General features: G+C 41.5%; 1 protein-coding gene across 1 annotated transcript in view; it reads right to left on the bottom strand.

Moving 5' to 3' along the window:
- The window catches only part of cpeb4b (cytoplasmic polyadenylation element binding protein 4b), a 33,872-nt gene extending 25,875 nt beyond the window's left edge, over positions 1–7,997 (bottom strand). The window contains exons 1-2 of the mRNA XM_044370053.1: positions 7,454–7,997; positions 5,389–6,629 (exon numbers count right to left, since the gene is read on the bottom strand). Of these exons, the coding sequence (XP_044225988.1) occupies positions 5,389–6,582 (1,194 nt within the window). The 5' untranslated portion in view covers positions 6,583–6,629; positions 7,454–7,997. The remainder of the gene's footprint in view (positions 1–5,388; positions 6,630–7,453) is intronic.
- Positions 7,998–13,750: the final 5,753 nt, after the last annotated feature.

Here is a 13,750-nt window from a genome sequence, read left to right as displayed (position 1 = left end):
TACAGCATGCTGTGGGTGATTAATTCCAACATTAATCTTCCATGTCACCTGCCTTTTAATGAAAAATGAAAGTTGAGGGAAGGTGGAAGAAATGAGAAAGTACAGTGGGAAAGGTCACAAGAATATACGACTGCGATATAATTTTTTAAATTTTTAGAGGTTTAAGATTATTTTGACATCTCCTTCACGTTCGTTGGTGGGAAGGTTGCCGTTCGCCCCTTTTTATATTGTGTTTCTAATCACATCACCCTGAGACAAGAGGGAAAGAGAGGAAGCCCAAAGCAAAGGAGGGAAGGGGGAAATGGCAGATGAAAGAAGGGGATGATGGAGAGAGAGAGAGAGAGAGAGAAGGCAAGTGGTGAGGTAAGGCAAAGTAAAAAAGAGAAGAAAGGAGGGCAGGAAAGGGAAGCAGGTTGAGCTTTTGATGCTTGTGATTATGTTTCTTCCTGGTCAAAGTATTTCAAAGGCCTGCTATGACATTAAATACCCCCAACTGTCAAAAACAACCTATTACCCAGTGTTGGCTGAATGGCTGAATAGTGTGTATGTGTGCATTTGGGGGTGTAATAGGAGCGACAGAGGCAGGGGCTCCAGCAGTATTTGCACTGCTTAGGGATTACACTGAGCTGACTTTATTGTATGCAATGAGCTAGGCTAAATAGAATCTGACACTTCCACATAGACTCTGCTTTGTCTTCTCCCTTTGTTAAGACACATGTGCAGAAGACATAGGCCAGGGACTAATTAGTGCCCATGCACAGTTGCGCACATGGGCACATGCACATACACATATACACCAGCTCTCTTTCTTCCTGTTTCAGAGCGTCTGTCAAGGGTGTGAGAAGGGCACAATGAAGCTGTATGAGCAGCAGAGTTATGTGCTTGCCAGCGCAGCTCAGGCCGCTCATTAGGCTAAAAAATATTTCTCTCATTTAACACCGATGTCACAAGGACCGAGGGTAATGGCTGAAACCTCGGGCTTCTACAGCTTAATGCCTCAGACTGTGCGCTTGTAGATGTGCATGCATGCAAGAGAATTTGCACATGTTATGGATAAGGGATGGAAAGCTACCTGATATGAATGAAGCTTCTTTTCTTCAAAGCAAACCCGTCAGCGTCAACATGATCTTGTTCTCATCATGGAAGTCTCACGCCAAACGAAGGCAGCTGAATAGTTAATTTACTTGTTGTATGAAGAGGTGAAAGGAATCAAAACTACACCTGTTCTGGAGAAACTCAACACCCTATTTATGCGCATATAGTCCACTAACAGAGCTTCTACTTTCATTTGATGGTAGAGTTTCTAAGACAGTTAGAATTGTGACATTTCCTCGAAACAACAAACATGGAGAAATTAAATGTGAAACGCCTCCAAAAATACTCACAAGTACAGTTACAACACTGATGGCCCTAATGCTGACCCAAAACGCCCTAAAATGCTGTACTCTTGCACAGTTGGCTTCAACTATTACACAACAACTTCCCCACTTTATACTGACCATTCACATGATGATAATTCATGAAAATGGTACCAAAGTCATATTCTGCAAGAAAGATTTTCTGAACATATGCACACACAAGACGCCGAGGAACACGTCTCAACTTCTTTGACAAGATCACTGATCTAATCTGAAAAAAAACTGCTGTGTCACCAGTCACAATCACAGCATGATTTCTTATGTTTTGCAACTGATACTTGCTTAATATGTCACACTGATTAGATGTCCTTTCAAACAATCAGAAGTTGAACAGAGGCTGAATGCTCGAGGCAGTTTAATAATGTACCTTTCATGTAAGAGCACCGTATAAGGCTGCAGTATATCTAAGCTGCACAAACAGTGAGGAGCGAGCTGTAACCAACAGTTACCCAGGTGGCTTACTGAGACAATATCCTGTCCTGGCTTACTGCAGGTCTTGACCTGGTCATTGGCCAAATTCACCAGTCCAAATCAGCCAAGAACACCTGACACAGCAGCGGGTCTGTGACCTTGAATTTCACAAGTGACGATTTGAGGGGAAAAAAAGACAGAAAGGAAAGCGAGAGAGAATAAAAAGCAAAGACCGGAAGGGTTTCCATTTAAAAAGTACACATTTGTGGTCTAAGGCTTGTTACTAGCTGACCAGTGCATTAGCAGTTAGCAGCAGTGTGTCTGGCCAGGAGCTGATCCCAAATACTAAAGCTGCTCTAATACAGCAGCGGCCCTGCCTTCTGCAGCAACAGCTATAGCACTGGAACATTTTCTCCCTCAATGTGCCATGGTGCGCTACGCCACTTTGGATAAAATATTCACCAAATGGCATATGGCCTCGCTCTCAAATTGCATCTACACATTTGGTCATTCGCAAACAGATGAACTAACAGTCATGACCCATGGAAAATCACAAAATAATACAAAAACCCATGGAAGAAGGCTGAGTGAGGGATTTTCGTTTTAGCTGCTAGCCACTGTAACGTACCTGATCAGTGGCATATTGATGTTTGAATGTGTGTTTCCATCTCCTGATCTTATAGCAAATATTAAAGAAGTGCAAAGGCAGAACAATTCTAAATTCCTAATCAAAAGCCAAAGATCCTTCATCTGTCAGTGCTAAAATGGAAACTATGTGAGGCAGTTGAACAAGGCTTATAATGGAGCAGTGTGACAACAGTTCCTCATGGGGTCTGTTTAATCCAGAGTTACAGGAGCTACAGCGCTTCAATTACCAAACTCGGGGGCGCCTTGTGTAAGGCAACATGTGTCATCAGTCATCTGAACAGTGCATCATCTCGGGCAAGAACTGACAAGCACCATTTTGAGAACAGTCTTAAAAAAAAAAAGCAAAAAACGAAGCCATTTGTCTAACAATTTTGGCTAGGGCAATGAAATGGGAGTGAGTGAAAAGAAAATGCCAACTGGTCCGACAAATACAGCAATTTTCATGTCACATCTAAATACAAGCCTGGACATTGAAAAAAAACAATACCGACTCATTTATCTTGAAGATTGAGCTACACACAAAGGAGGCCTCTGACATATAAACTCAACACTCGGTTGCCTGTGTAAAAATTCAGCGGTGGTTTCTACAGTTACAGCTTCAACACTGCAACATGATCTATAGGCTCACACCAAAATGACACATTTTCCAATTCAATAACGAGGGGTGGAACAATATCGCCGAGCTTACAGGTTCAGAAAAACACATGATGTACGGTTCACAATTTGATACACTTGCTGATGCTCTTCTTTAACACACCAGCGAATGTCTGTATTGGGAAATTCAAGAGATTTCATTGTCTTTCAAAATATTGTGCTCCTTTATATCACAACACACCTATCAAGTCCAACCACTTTTTAACAGCCATCTTCATATTTTTTCTAATCTAGCCCGAAATGATCAATTCCTTGTCTTTCTAAATGTTTTATACTTGCATAGTCAGTCACACACACAGACACACACACACAAACAGTAAGGCCATTCTATGCCCATCCTCCATCTGCCCTTGCAGTATCAAGAGGGCAGAAGGACAATGCTACTTTGGCTGATCTGATTCAACCACAAGGAACAGCAACACACTGCAGCTACAGTAAAGCTATCTTTAGCTTAAACCTGTCACGGGGATGTAACAGAAGGGACTGTCCGCTGCTCAAAATGGATGCAGAATTGTCCTGAAATATCCTGCTGCATCAGAGTCGATTTTACCGCTATGACTAAAACATAAGCAGGATGAGACCCTAATGATTTGACGCAGGTCAGATATGAAACTGACCCCTTCCTGCAGCAATTAGGCTGTTATCTACTGGTAGAATGCTGCTCAGAGGTAAGCTTTGCTACTTATTCAGCAAAAAAAGTACCCAAGACATGTCAAGGCATGTCAACGTCCTTACTGTTTGGCCTGCAGTGCACTGTGAGTCATTAATTGCTGGTGGAGATACAAAAAAAACACATGGAAATGTCTAACCAGGCATCACTATGTAAATTTTACATATTTTATATTTAGTTAATTTGCTTATTTGGAGAATTTTAGTTTGGTGTTGAAAAAAATGTCTGAGAAAACTGAATGAAAATGGAGATTATAACTAAGACTTTCCCCACAAATAGCTAGTAAATCAAGCAGCGCCTCACCGGTGGTCTCTAAGGCCAATTAGTAATGTTGTTAGGCTATTGACAGACAGCTGCAACAACAAAGGCAACCAATCATTCAGACAATTTAACACTATACACTCCATCCAAGTCGACATTGGGGACTGATAGCAACAAAGTACCTATGACTGACCCAAAGTTAATATGACAGGATGGAAGAACACTATCCAAAGGTAAGAAGGCAAAGGCTACGCACAGTACTTAAAGAAACCTTCATCAGATCATCAGGGCGAGCTGGGCCTATAGCGACCGTCATTCCTCCTCCCCCGCCTCTTTGTAATGACCCAACACCATCAATCATGAGTTAGATCAATAAAATGAATTTATCTCCTTGCTCCCGTTTACCTCTTTCCATCAATCCTATCAGGCGTTTCCTACGTGTGATAATACTATTATTTGTGCAATCCTCATTGTGAAGATCGGACCCAGCAATCAAAATTACACTATGAATAGCCTGGCATTTTGTAAACGAGTTGCTAGCCTAGCCTATGGCAGCCACGACCTGGGTCATTAATAAAGCAATAATCCTGAAAAATCATTAGGCTCCATTTCACAGAATAAAATAAATTGATACCCCATAGTGTGGAAGGAGTAAAGAATAGAGCTTGATTCGTCAATCTACAGTATGACTTATATTATATTTTTCTTCTTTCTGAACTGAATAAAAGAAATCAGATAATGATGTCTTCTTGTTCACTGGTTTATCTAGATTATTCTTTAAATCTCAGTCCGTCATTCTTGGTCGTCCATTCCCAAGATCGTTCTCCTCGCACCTTCTCTCTCTATCCCCCTATTTCCGTATCCTTCTCCCCATCTTTTTCTCTTCATCCCTGATGCCTCCCCCCACACCGACGCCTCCCTCCAACCCCCCAGCTCGTATACATGGCACACACCACTGCAGTGACAGAGCCACATTAGTCATCATCAGGGACATACAGCTATAGAAGTACAGAGCCCAACAACTGATCTCTAAGCTAACGCGCTAACAAATGCATCATATAAATCCATGCCCTCCCCCCCTTGTCTAAAAATAGAAGTTCTACCACATACTGTAATAAAAATTAACAGCTAGCATTAATGAAGTTGATGTTTAATCATTCAAGCAGCATGCGGTCGCTGCTGAGAAATATTCACACACACAAAAACATGAACACACATGTTGCACACACATGCTTGGGTACATAAGCATAGAAAAAAAAAAAAACAGCAGCACAATGTGGGAATTATTTCTAAGTCGCACAAAGAGAATGTCACATGCAAACTGACCTGGAAGGGGAAGATGTTATCACTGCGGCCGACTCCATCATCCATCCAGGACTTGGGGTTGAAGCCTGCGGGACTGTTTCGAGGGTACTTCTGGGATGCCACGTGGTTGTTGGGGAAGGTCTTCTTCAGTGGAGAGATAGAGTTGATGGGGGTCATCCCGCCGTTCAGCCCTCGGCGATAATCTCTGCCCTGAGAGCCTCCCCAGCCGCCGCCACCACTGCCATAGCCTCCTCCAGGACTCCAAGAGGTGGAGGAGCCGGGGGAGGGAGAGGGGCTCTGATAGCTGGCTGGACCCCAGGGGGACGGGGGCTTGTTCAGGCTGTTGGACAAATGCGGCAACTGGCTGAAGGCCGGATTCCTGTGCGGAAAGGGCGGTGGAGGGTGTGGTGAGGCAGGGGAGCGCCGATGCTGTTGGTGTTGGTTGTGGGGGTGTTGGAAGTGGGGGTGTGGCGGGGGAGCCGGGTGGTGCTGGGACAAGGCCGCCGCCGGTCCTATCTGGGGGGAGAAGTTCCCACCAAACCCTGGACTGACATGGTGTGAGAAGTTCTGGAACAGCAAGGGCCCGTTGTTGGCAGAAGCCGGGTTGAAGAAGCTGACGTCCTCATTGATGATGGTTGACGGCGCCGGTGGGATGGCAGCCGACCAGTTGTTGAAGCCAGTGAGTGATGACGAGGTCGTACTGGACTGGACTGGCCCAGTTCCCCCGAGACCAGACGTCTCCTGGTAATCAAAGCCTGTCAGGACTGGAGACTCAAGACGTAGCTGCTTCTCCTTTCCATTACTTCCTTCAGACGTGCCGTTGTCTGTCTTGCCTTCCTCTGACCGGGCTTTTTCCAGTTCTGAAATGATCCCACTACCACTTCCACCCTCCTGGTGACTCCCAGGGGACAACTGCTGCTGCTGCTTTTCTTGCGTTTCTTGCATTTCCTGTTGCTGCTGTGCTTTGGGCTTCTCTGGGCCCCCAAGGATTTCGTCTTGCACGCTGCTGTGGGTGGCAGAGGCAGGGAAGAGCCAGGGAGAGCCTCCCGTGGTGCCATTCCCTGCGGCTGTGGTGCTGTTTATGAAAGCAGCAGGGCTCTGCGACACATTTTGGTGGTGGTGTGGGGGCTGCAGATGCGGGTGGATTCGGACCGGGAATGCGGACTTGTTGCCAGTGTTGTTTTGAACTAGGACTCCAAACCCGTAATCCCCCATTTGTTTTCTCCCCCCACACACAAATGCTATCCCGTGATCGTTTGGTCCTATTGAGAGAAGAACACACAGGATGGCATGCACTGAGTTAGCAGTCAGCCCCTCTAATTCCACTATAGATCAAGGGATTTAGAAACAACTAGGTGATGGACACAGACATAAAAGATCTTTTTCTGTTGGGTCTGTTTTACCCCCTCAGATGATTCCTGGACATATGATAACCAAACACTTTTGTCATGAATGAGCTCATTCTTACATTGAACAATCTACCCTTATTAGTCTAGGCAGCTGAAAAAAAGCCAACCAGTTAATATTACATCTTTAGCTAATTATAACCCCGTGACGTTGCCAGCTTGTAAGTCTACAGCTGAGCTGCTGGCAGCCACAAATATCGCCAGAAACACTGCTGTGTCGGGCCGACACATTCTCCATTTGGATACGTTTTCCTGACGCAAACCAACTGACAGACAATTTATCACCCGCAGGATCACCTCGACGAGAACACAGCAATATAAAATATCAATGTATGTTAAAAATAGTGCCAGTAAATGAATCTAACGTTCAAACGAAAAACACTCGACCTTGTTTGACAGCTGTCAGGAGTCTATGGAGAGTCCAACCTCAATTTTTTATCAGATATACAAGTAATACACATGTTTACTTCGGTCGAAATGCGACCGATAAATACATATTACTGTTCATTACTACATTTTTACACTTGAGGCAAGAGTCGAAAGTCAAGCCGTTAAAATAAACTAGACATGTTAGCTGGATAGCTAACATTTCCATCCGTTGCTAGCAGTAGCAAGCTAGCTATTAACCGTTAGCACGAATGCTAGCTAGCTGGACAGGCGATTAAATTTTTTCTTTTCACCTTCTGATCACCACCTTCGACCTAGGCGATGTCTTTTGTCGAGATCCTTCCCTCGGGTGGAGAGCAAGGTGGTGTCCTTGAAAAAGATGTGTAGGGCAGGCAAAAGCTTTTCAGAGGGCGATTTGATAGCTGACTCGTACAGTGCAGTCGGTCAGCTTTTTTTCTCTCTCTCTCTCTCCCTTCTCCTGACGTGTCCTGCCTGCTCAATGACACAGCTCTGTCTCTGCTGCCTCTAATCTGCACTGTATCATCAAACAGCTTTGTTAGCGTGGCAATGTGTGAAATATATTCGTCCACAAGCCTTACTCGATCGGTTTCATTGTTCGTATGATTTCGGTATTATTCTCTTTTTTGTTTTCTCGCTAACTGTCTTTCCCAACAGAGCCAGCCGATTCCTGTGTGCTTCTTGGCTGCCTCTCTCTCTCTCTCTCTCTCTCTCTTTCTTTCTCTCTCTCTCTCTCTCTCTCTCTCTATCTCTCCCCCTCTCTCTCTCTCTCTCTCTCTCGGAACCGACCGTGGCCGAATGACAGCGAGAGATCAGCCGAGACACACTTCCGCTTCTAGCGCCGCCTTCTCCATGGTTACCACTCCCTCCGAGAGCCACACCTCGACATTTGATTGGCCGAAAGACCGGCAGCCTCGCCTAAGTTCTCCAGCATTTAACAGTCATGCACCAATAACACACCTATGCTATCCATAAGTACTGCCCACTGAGGTCAGGAATGATTAATAAAAAATAAAAAAAAATCTCCTCCCAGCACGGTCCTGTCCTTTCACGATGCAGCCGGTATCAGGTCGTGAGAAAACTGAGATGCTACACCACCCACTGCCCCCCTTTATCTCTATCTTTCTCGAAAGGATGGCTCAGAAAAAAAAAACAGGATCATTGGTCCAAGCTTTTTGATCTCATGCTCCTGTATTGTAAATGTAAAAAATGAAACATGAAATATGGCATCAAATCAATGGCATCATTGTGTCCCCTTTTTGTTTTTTGTGAATAATATTTCATTGATTTTTTTTGCCATTTGCATAGCAGTCATAATAACTTAAATAGCAGACAGCAAACGACTCAAAAGGCAAATGAGCCAAATATAAAACAAGTTGAAAAGAAAAAGACCAAAAAAAGAAACAAAAGGAGATGTAAAATAGATAAGTCAGAATCAGAATATTGGTCAAGTATGTTTACGTTCACAAGGAATTTGAGTCCAGTTTAGTGGCTCTCAATGTACTTACACAACAATAAAAACACAACAATCTTCAGAAATAGAAAGAGAAATAAATAAAGAAGTGAAGAGTGCAAGAGTGCTGAGTTGAGTATTGAATGGTAAAAAATGACATGGTACTTTATATACATAGAGTAAGTAATAATAATAATAGTTTCACGTGTACTAGAGATACCTATGCACACATGTAGATACACATATACAGTGTATACATGTACATATACATATTTATACATATGCACTTACATATACATTAAAGTTTGTTTTATATAAGATGGCTTTTGACCAGTTTTCAAGAGTTTCCTTCGTGTCCCCTTTTTCTACAGTAACCACATCTAAATCTGAAATTCATATTTCTTCACATCTCGTATCCACATTACTGACAGCTACGTACTGCAGTTTATTCTATTCTGTTCTATTCTATTCATTCCAATCAGGCAGTAGCACAAACAGCAAAAAACATGATTTTTTCCTCATTTATCCTTACTTTTGAAAATCCTTTGCCAATAAAGATTTAAGTAAAAAATATTTCTACATAACAATTCACAAATAACACATTCAATAAGATGAAATGAAAATAAAATAAACAAATAAATAGGCCTAAATACCAAATAATAACAATGATTATGATATTGATAATATATTTACAACTATAAATCATTATCTTTAATGTACACTTCCCTTAAAAATACACATATGAAAATGAACAATATTAAATGTGTCTGAAAACCATATTTCACATGTGAAATATAAGAACAATATACTTGTAATGCGGTTCTGTGGTTTTTTTGTTTTGTTTGTGAGCAATTACTTTAACTTATCTCAGTTTTCCAAATGTTTCCAAATTATACAGTAGGAGGATTAGATCTCCACTCCCTCATTGTCTTTATATAAACATTACTTCAACTATGTCCTGTAGAGCTGCAATGACTAGTCGATTAATCAATGAGTCGATCAACAGTAAATTAATCACCAACTATTTTGATAATCCATTAATCATTTTCAGTTATTTTTGAAGGAAAACTAATGCTAGACTTCTCTGGTTCCAGCTTCTTAAATGAATATACAAATTCATATTTTCTGTGTTATTTTCTCTACAATAGTAAACTGAATATCTTTGGACTGTTGACTGTTGACGGCTGGGACAAAACAAGGCATTTGAGGACGTCATCTTGGTCTTTGGGAAACAGCGATTGACATTTTTCACCATTTTCTGACATCTTACAGACAAAATGACTAATGAATCAGTTAATCGAGAAAATAATCAACAGATTAATCGATAATGAAAATAACTGTTAGCCCTAATTTCCTGTATGCACAGTATTCTATCTGATTGAACAAATTTAGCTTGTGAATTATCACACAGCAATCTTAATTCCTCCCAGTTCCTCCCATGTACAGTACAGCCCAGCTAAGCGATGTGTCTGTGTCCGCTTTACTCCTACTCTGCCAGATGTCTGACCGTCCTCATCTCCCGCCCACACCATTTCCCACATCCCTTTATCTCTCTCTCTGTCCTCATCTGTGTCCTTCTCTCCTGTATGGTCATTATCACCTGGAGGTCATCAAACAGCTTTGACTCTGCCAGTCTCACCGACCCTCGACTGGCTGTGTTACATGCAGCCGCAAATGGCTACGTAATAAATCTGTCACTTCAAGTACAGCTGGGAGGGAGTGATAAATTAGGGAATCCGCGTAGTGTTCTGCATTATTAAATGTGTACAGAAAGGATGAGCAGGCGACGGGAGGAGGATGGCAGGTATTGGCAGGGTTAGGGAGTGACCGGCTTAGAGTAATCCGATTAAAAAAATAGATTACAGATGTCTGATAGTAACACTATTTACACTCAGCTTGCAGGCTGGTGCTAGCTGTGCAAATACCTGCATATGCGATAGAATTATTTGCAGGTATATTTGAGTCTTTTATTAGCACGATAACAGTTTGATGTTAAAAATAAGTGTGTACCTCAACTTTAATCTTGATTTTATCCTTACTCTGACTGTTTAGTGAGACAGACAATTTGCTTAACTACAGCGCTGATAACTGTAACTGTAAGTTATTTTAAACTTTTTTTTACCTTTAAACGTAACATAAAGCGCTGGTAATTAATATTCTGCATCAGAAAATATTTAGAGTGCAAATTACTCTCTCCTCTTTATCTTCTCTGCAGTAATGTAATTAGTCTTTTAATTGTTTAATGTGTTTAATGATAATAGTATAATAATGTAGCAGCTATCCTCTAATCACAATAATTTTCTCTGCATTTCTTTTTAATCACTGTAATAGATCCATCACTAGATATACAATAGTCCAACACTTGTATCATGCACTTCTATTACAGTATATTGCCAGACCTCAATTTCCTCTCCCCATTTTCTAATCTCCGTTCTGTTCCACAAACAAAAGTGTTCAAGTGAAATCTTAATCATTCGCCGGAGGGCAAGAATCAGCAGGAGGAAGGAGTGATGTTTGATAGTCCTAAATGTGCTCCAGCTATACAATATCTCGAACAACATAGGGGCAGAGTATTCCTCTCACTGTGGGGTGGATGATTAGGCAGAGTGCTTCGTACAGTAAATGGATTTTTTAAGACACAATAACCAGTCTTACTGGCCTCATTTAGGAGACGAAACCCTCCGCTCCTTCGGTCCCTTTCTCTGTCTGTCTGTCATTCTCTGTCAAAACACACTGATATCAAATTGTCCAGATGAATCCACAAACAAATGCAAGAAGAAGAGGGGATATGCATACATATTTATGAAATTATCAGCATCTAGAATATAGTTACACCCTGAAATGTGAAAGCTACAAAGCTACTGAGATGTGTATTTTGTCTGCCGTAATAGCTAATAGGCCATTTTACCATGTGTTCTCTCTCTGGCTGTGGTTTTGTGTGTGCGCTGCCATATCCAAGACTGGATAGGTGCTATGAATAAAACATTGAATCCATTAAAAAATTAATCGCCTCTACCTTAGGCATAATTATGGTGCAATTCCTCCCAGTGTGCGTGTGTGTGTGTGTGTGTTTGTAAGTGTGCACATGCTGTTGTGTTGAAAGCTCATAACTCCAATGTTGATGATTTTCGTCTTAAAATTTCTGGCTACACTTATGAGAGAGAGAAAAAAAAATCTGTTTGGCTTGTGAAGCCCATTCGTGTGATTGGAAAAACTGAAAATGCATTATAATCCATCTAAAAGCATGGCTGTTTTCCAAGTTGACATTCTGGAAATACAAGCGTTTGATTGTGTTTGTGTAAATTATAGATGTTTGCATGTATGGTGTCTGACAGAGAGATAGACGGTTTGATCGTTGCAACAAAGCTGAATGATGTGCTGTTGTTGAGTAGTGTCTGCGTCCCATGAAATATTCAGAGAGTGTACATGTTGCTAACAAAATGGTGGTGAGGTGCTCCTGGGTGGCTTTGGGACACACACACACACACACACACATACAAGCACCTCTGGGTATGTGGTGGAGCGGGGGGGTAATGAATTTGATGATGCAAAAAGCAAATGTGAGAGATGGGAATAAAACGATAAAGGTGCTGAAGCAAACAAGGATCAGCCATGGATGGAAATTCAAATAATAATAAACATGTGTATAAAAGCTCCTATGTGAAATGTCTCCATTACAACTCATTGTAAAAGTGACTTAAATGTCTCAGACAAGAATTTAAGTTGTCTTCATTTTCGCCACTATTATTTGTAATTTTCACACACAAAGATGACAGATTGCCAGTCAGTTTCCCAATATTTCTCCCATATGAGTCTGTCTTAAAGTGACATTCACAATCATTGATAACATATTTTAAAACTAAATAAAAAACCATTAGCTTTCTTCTTGATTTATATTAGAGTACAACTCCTCTTCTCAGTGGGGTTTTTTCTCTTCTGACAGCCTGAAACCTTTCATATCATTCATCTGTCCAGTGTATTTTGCCCTGTTGTGCTCTCCCCAGGGACTCTATACTAATTAAGCCAAAGAGGTAGCGGCCGGGATGACTGTTTGAAAAAGACACATGGGCTGTGTGTGTGTATGTGTGTGTGTCACAAAGGCCATGCTGATTTCATGACTCCACTGGGTACAGGAGGGATAATAAATTACAACAGAGCAGCAGCTGGGGGTCTGTGATGTGTGTGTGCACGTGTGCATGTATGCATGTGTGTGTGTGTGTGTGTGTGTGTGTGTGTGTGTGTGTGTGTGTGTGTGTGTGTGTGTGTGTGTGTGTGTGTGTGTGTGTGTGTGTGTGTGTGTGTGTGTGTGTGTGTGTGTGTGTGTGTGTCCATGTGTGTGCATGTGCACCAGATCAAATATCAATCAAATATGCGGTTAGGTGTGTTTACACATTTTTCAAAATTCAACATTTTGCAGAAAACTGGAAGATCTGCAGTTTGGCTTGTTTTTCAGTCCTCAGCTCTATCTGCTCATAGTGTAACTTCTCATATCACTGTAATAAAGGATAATATGACAGATGATATAAAAAATTGTCAGTCTTTTTTTAAAAATGTGTTTAATAATTTATCAGCTGCAAGGAATAGAATAAATTTTATTTGCAGAGACATCATTTGGGGAGGAAATTGGCTAAATTAGCATAATTTCAAGAACTAGCATAGAAAATGAGCACTGCTGAACAACCTGTGATAATCAGAAGTGAACTGAGCACTTGAATGCCAAAAAGTTTCACAAAGAACTGTGTGAAAGTAGATTTTACTTTATACTCAAATTGGGACTGAACATAGTGTCTTGCTTTAGCCAAAATGTTCTTGATCCCTGTAGTGAAACTGGGTCAAGGATGTACATGGATGCACCGAATAAATAAATATAACTATCTTTAATATCTTTTGCTACATCCCTGCATCTTGAGTGAGTGTACTATATGTGGCAGTCTGCTATGTGTGAATTTGTTGTTGCCATGGCGATGTAAAATTTGGGGCTACTTGTTCATTCATTCACTGTTCGTGACATATAAAAGGGATTCTGATTCTGCTCATTTTCACCTTTATTTTTCTTGTGAATCAACACAAGAACAACATTTGGACTCAAGTATTGCTTTGCGAAGGGGTTCTGCGTGTG

The sequence above is a fragment of the Thunnus albacares genome, chromosome 13 (assembly GCF_914725855.1).
Source record: "Thunnus albacares chromosome 13, fThuAlb1.1, whole genome shotgun sequence".
NCBI classification, from domain to species: Eukaryota; Metazoa; Chordata; class Actinopteri; order Scombriformes; family Scombridae; genus Thunnus; species Thunnus albacares.
Note: the sequence above shows the minus strand (reverse complement) of the source record. Positions and strands in the feature narration are given on the sequence as shown.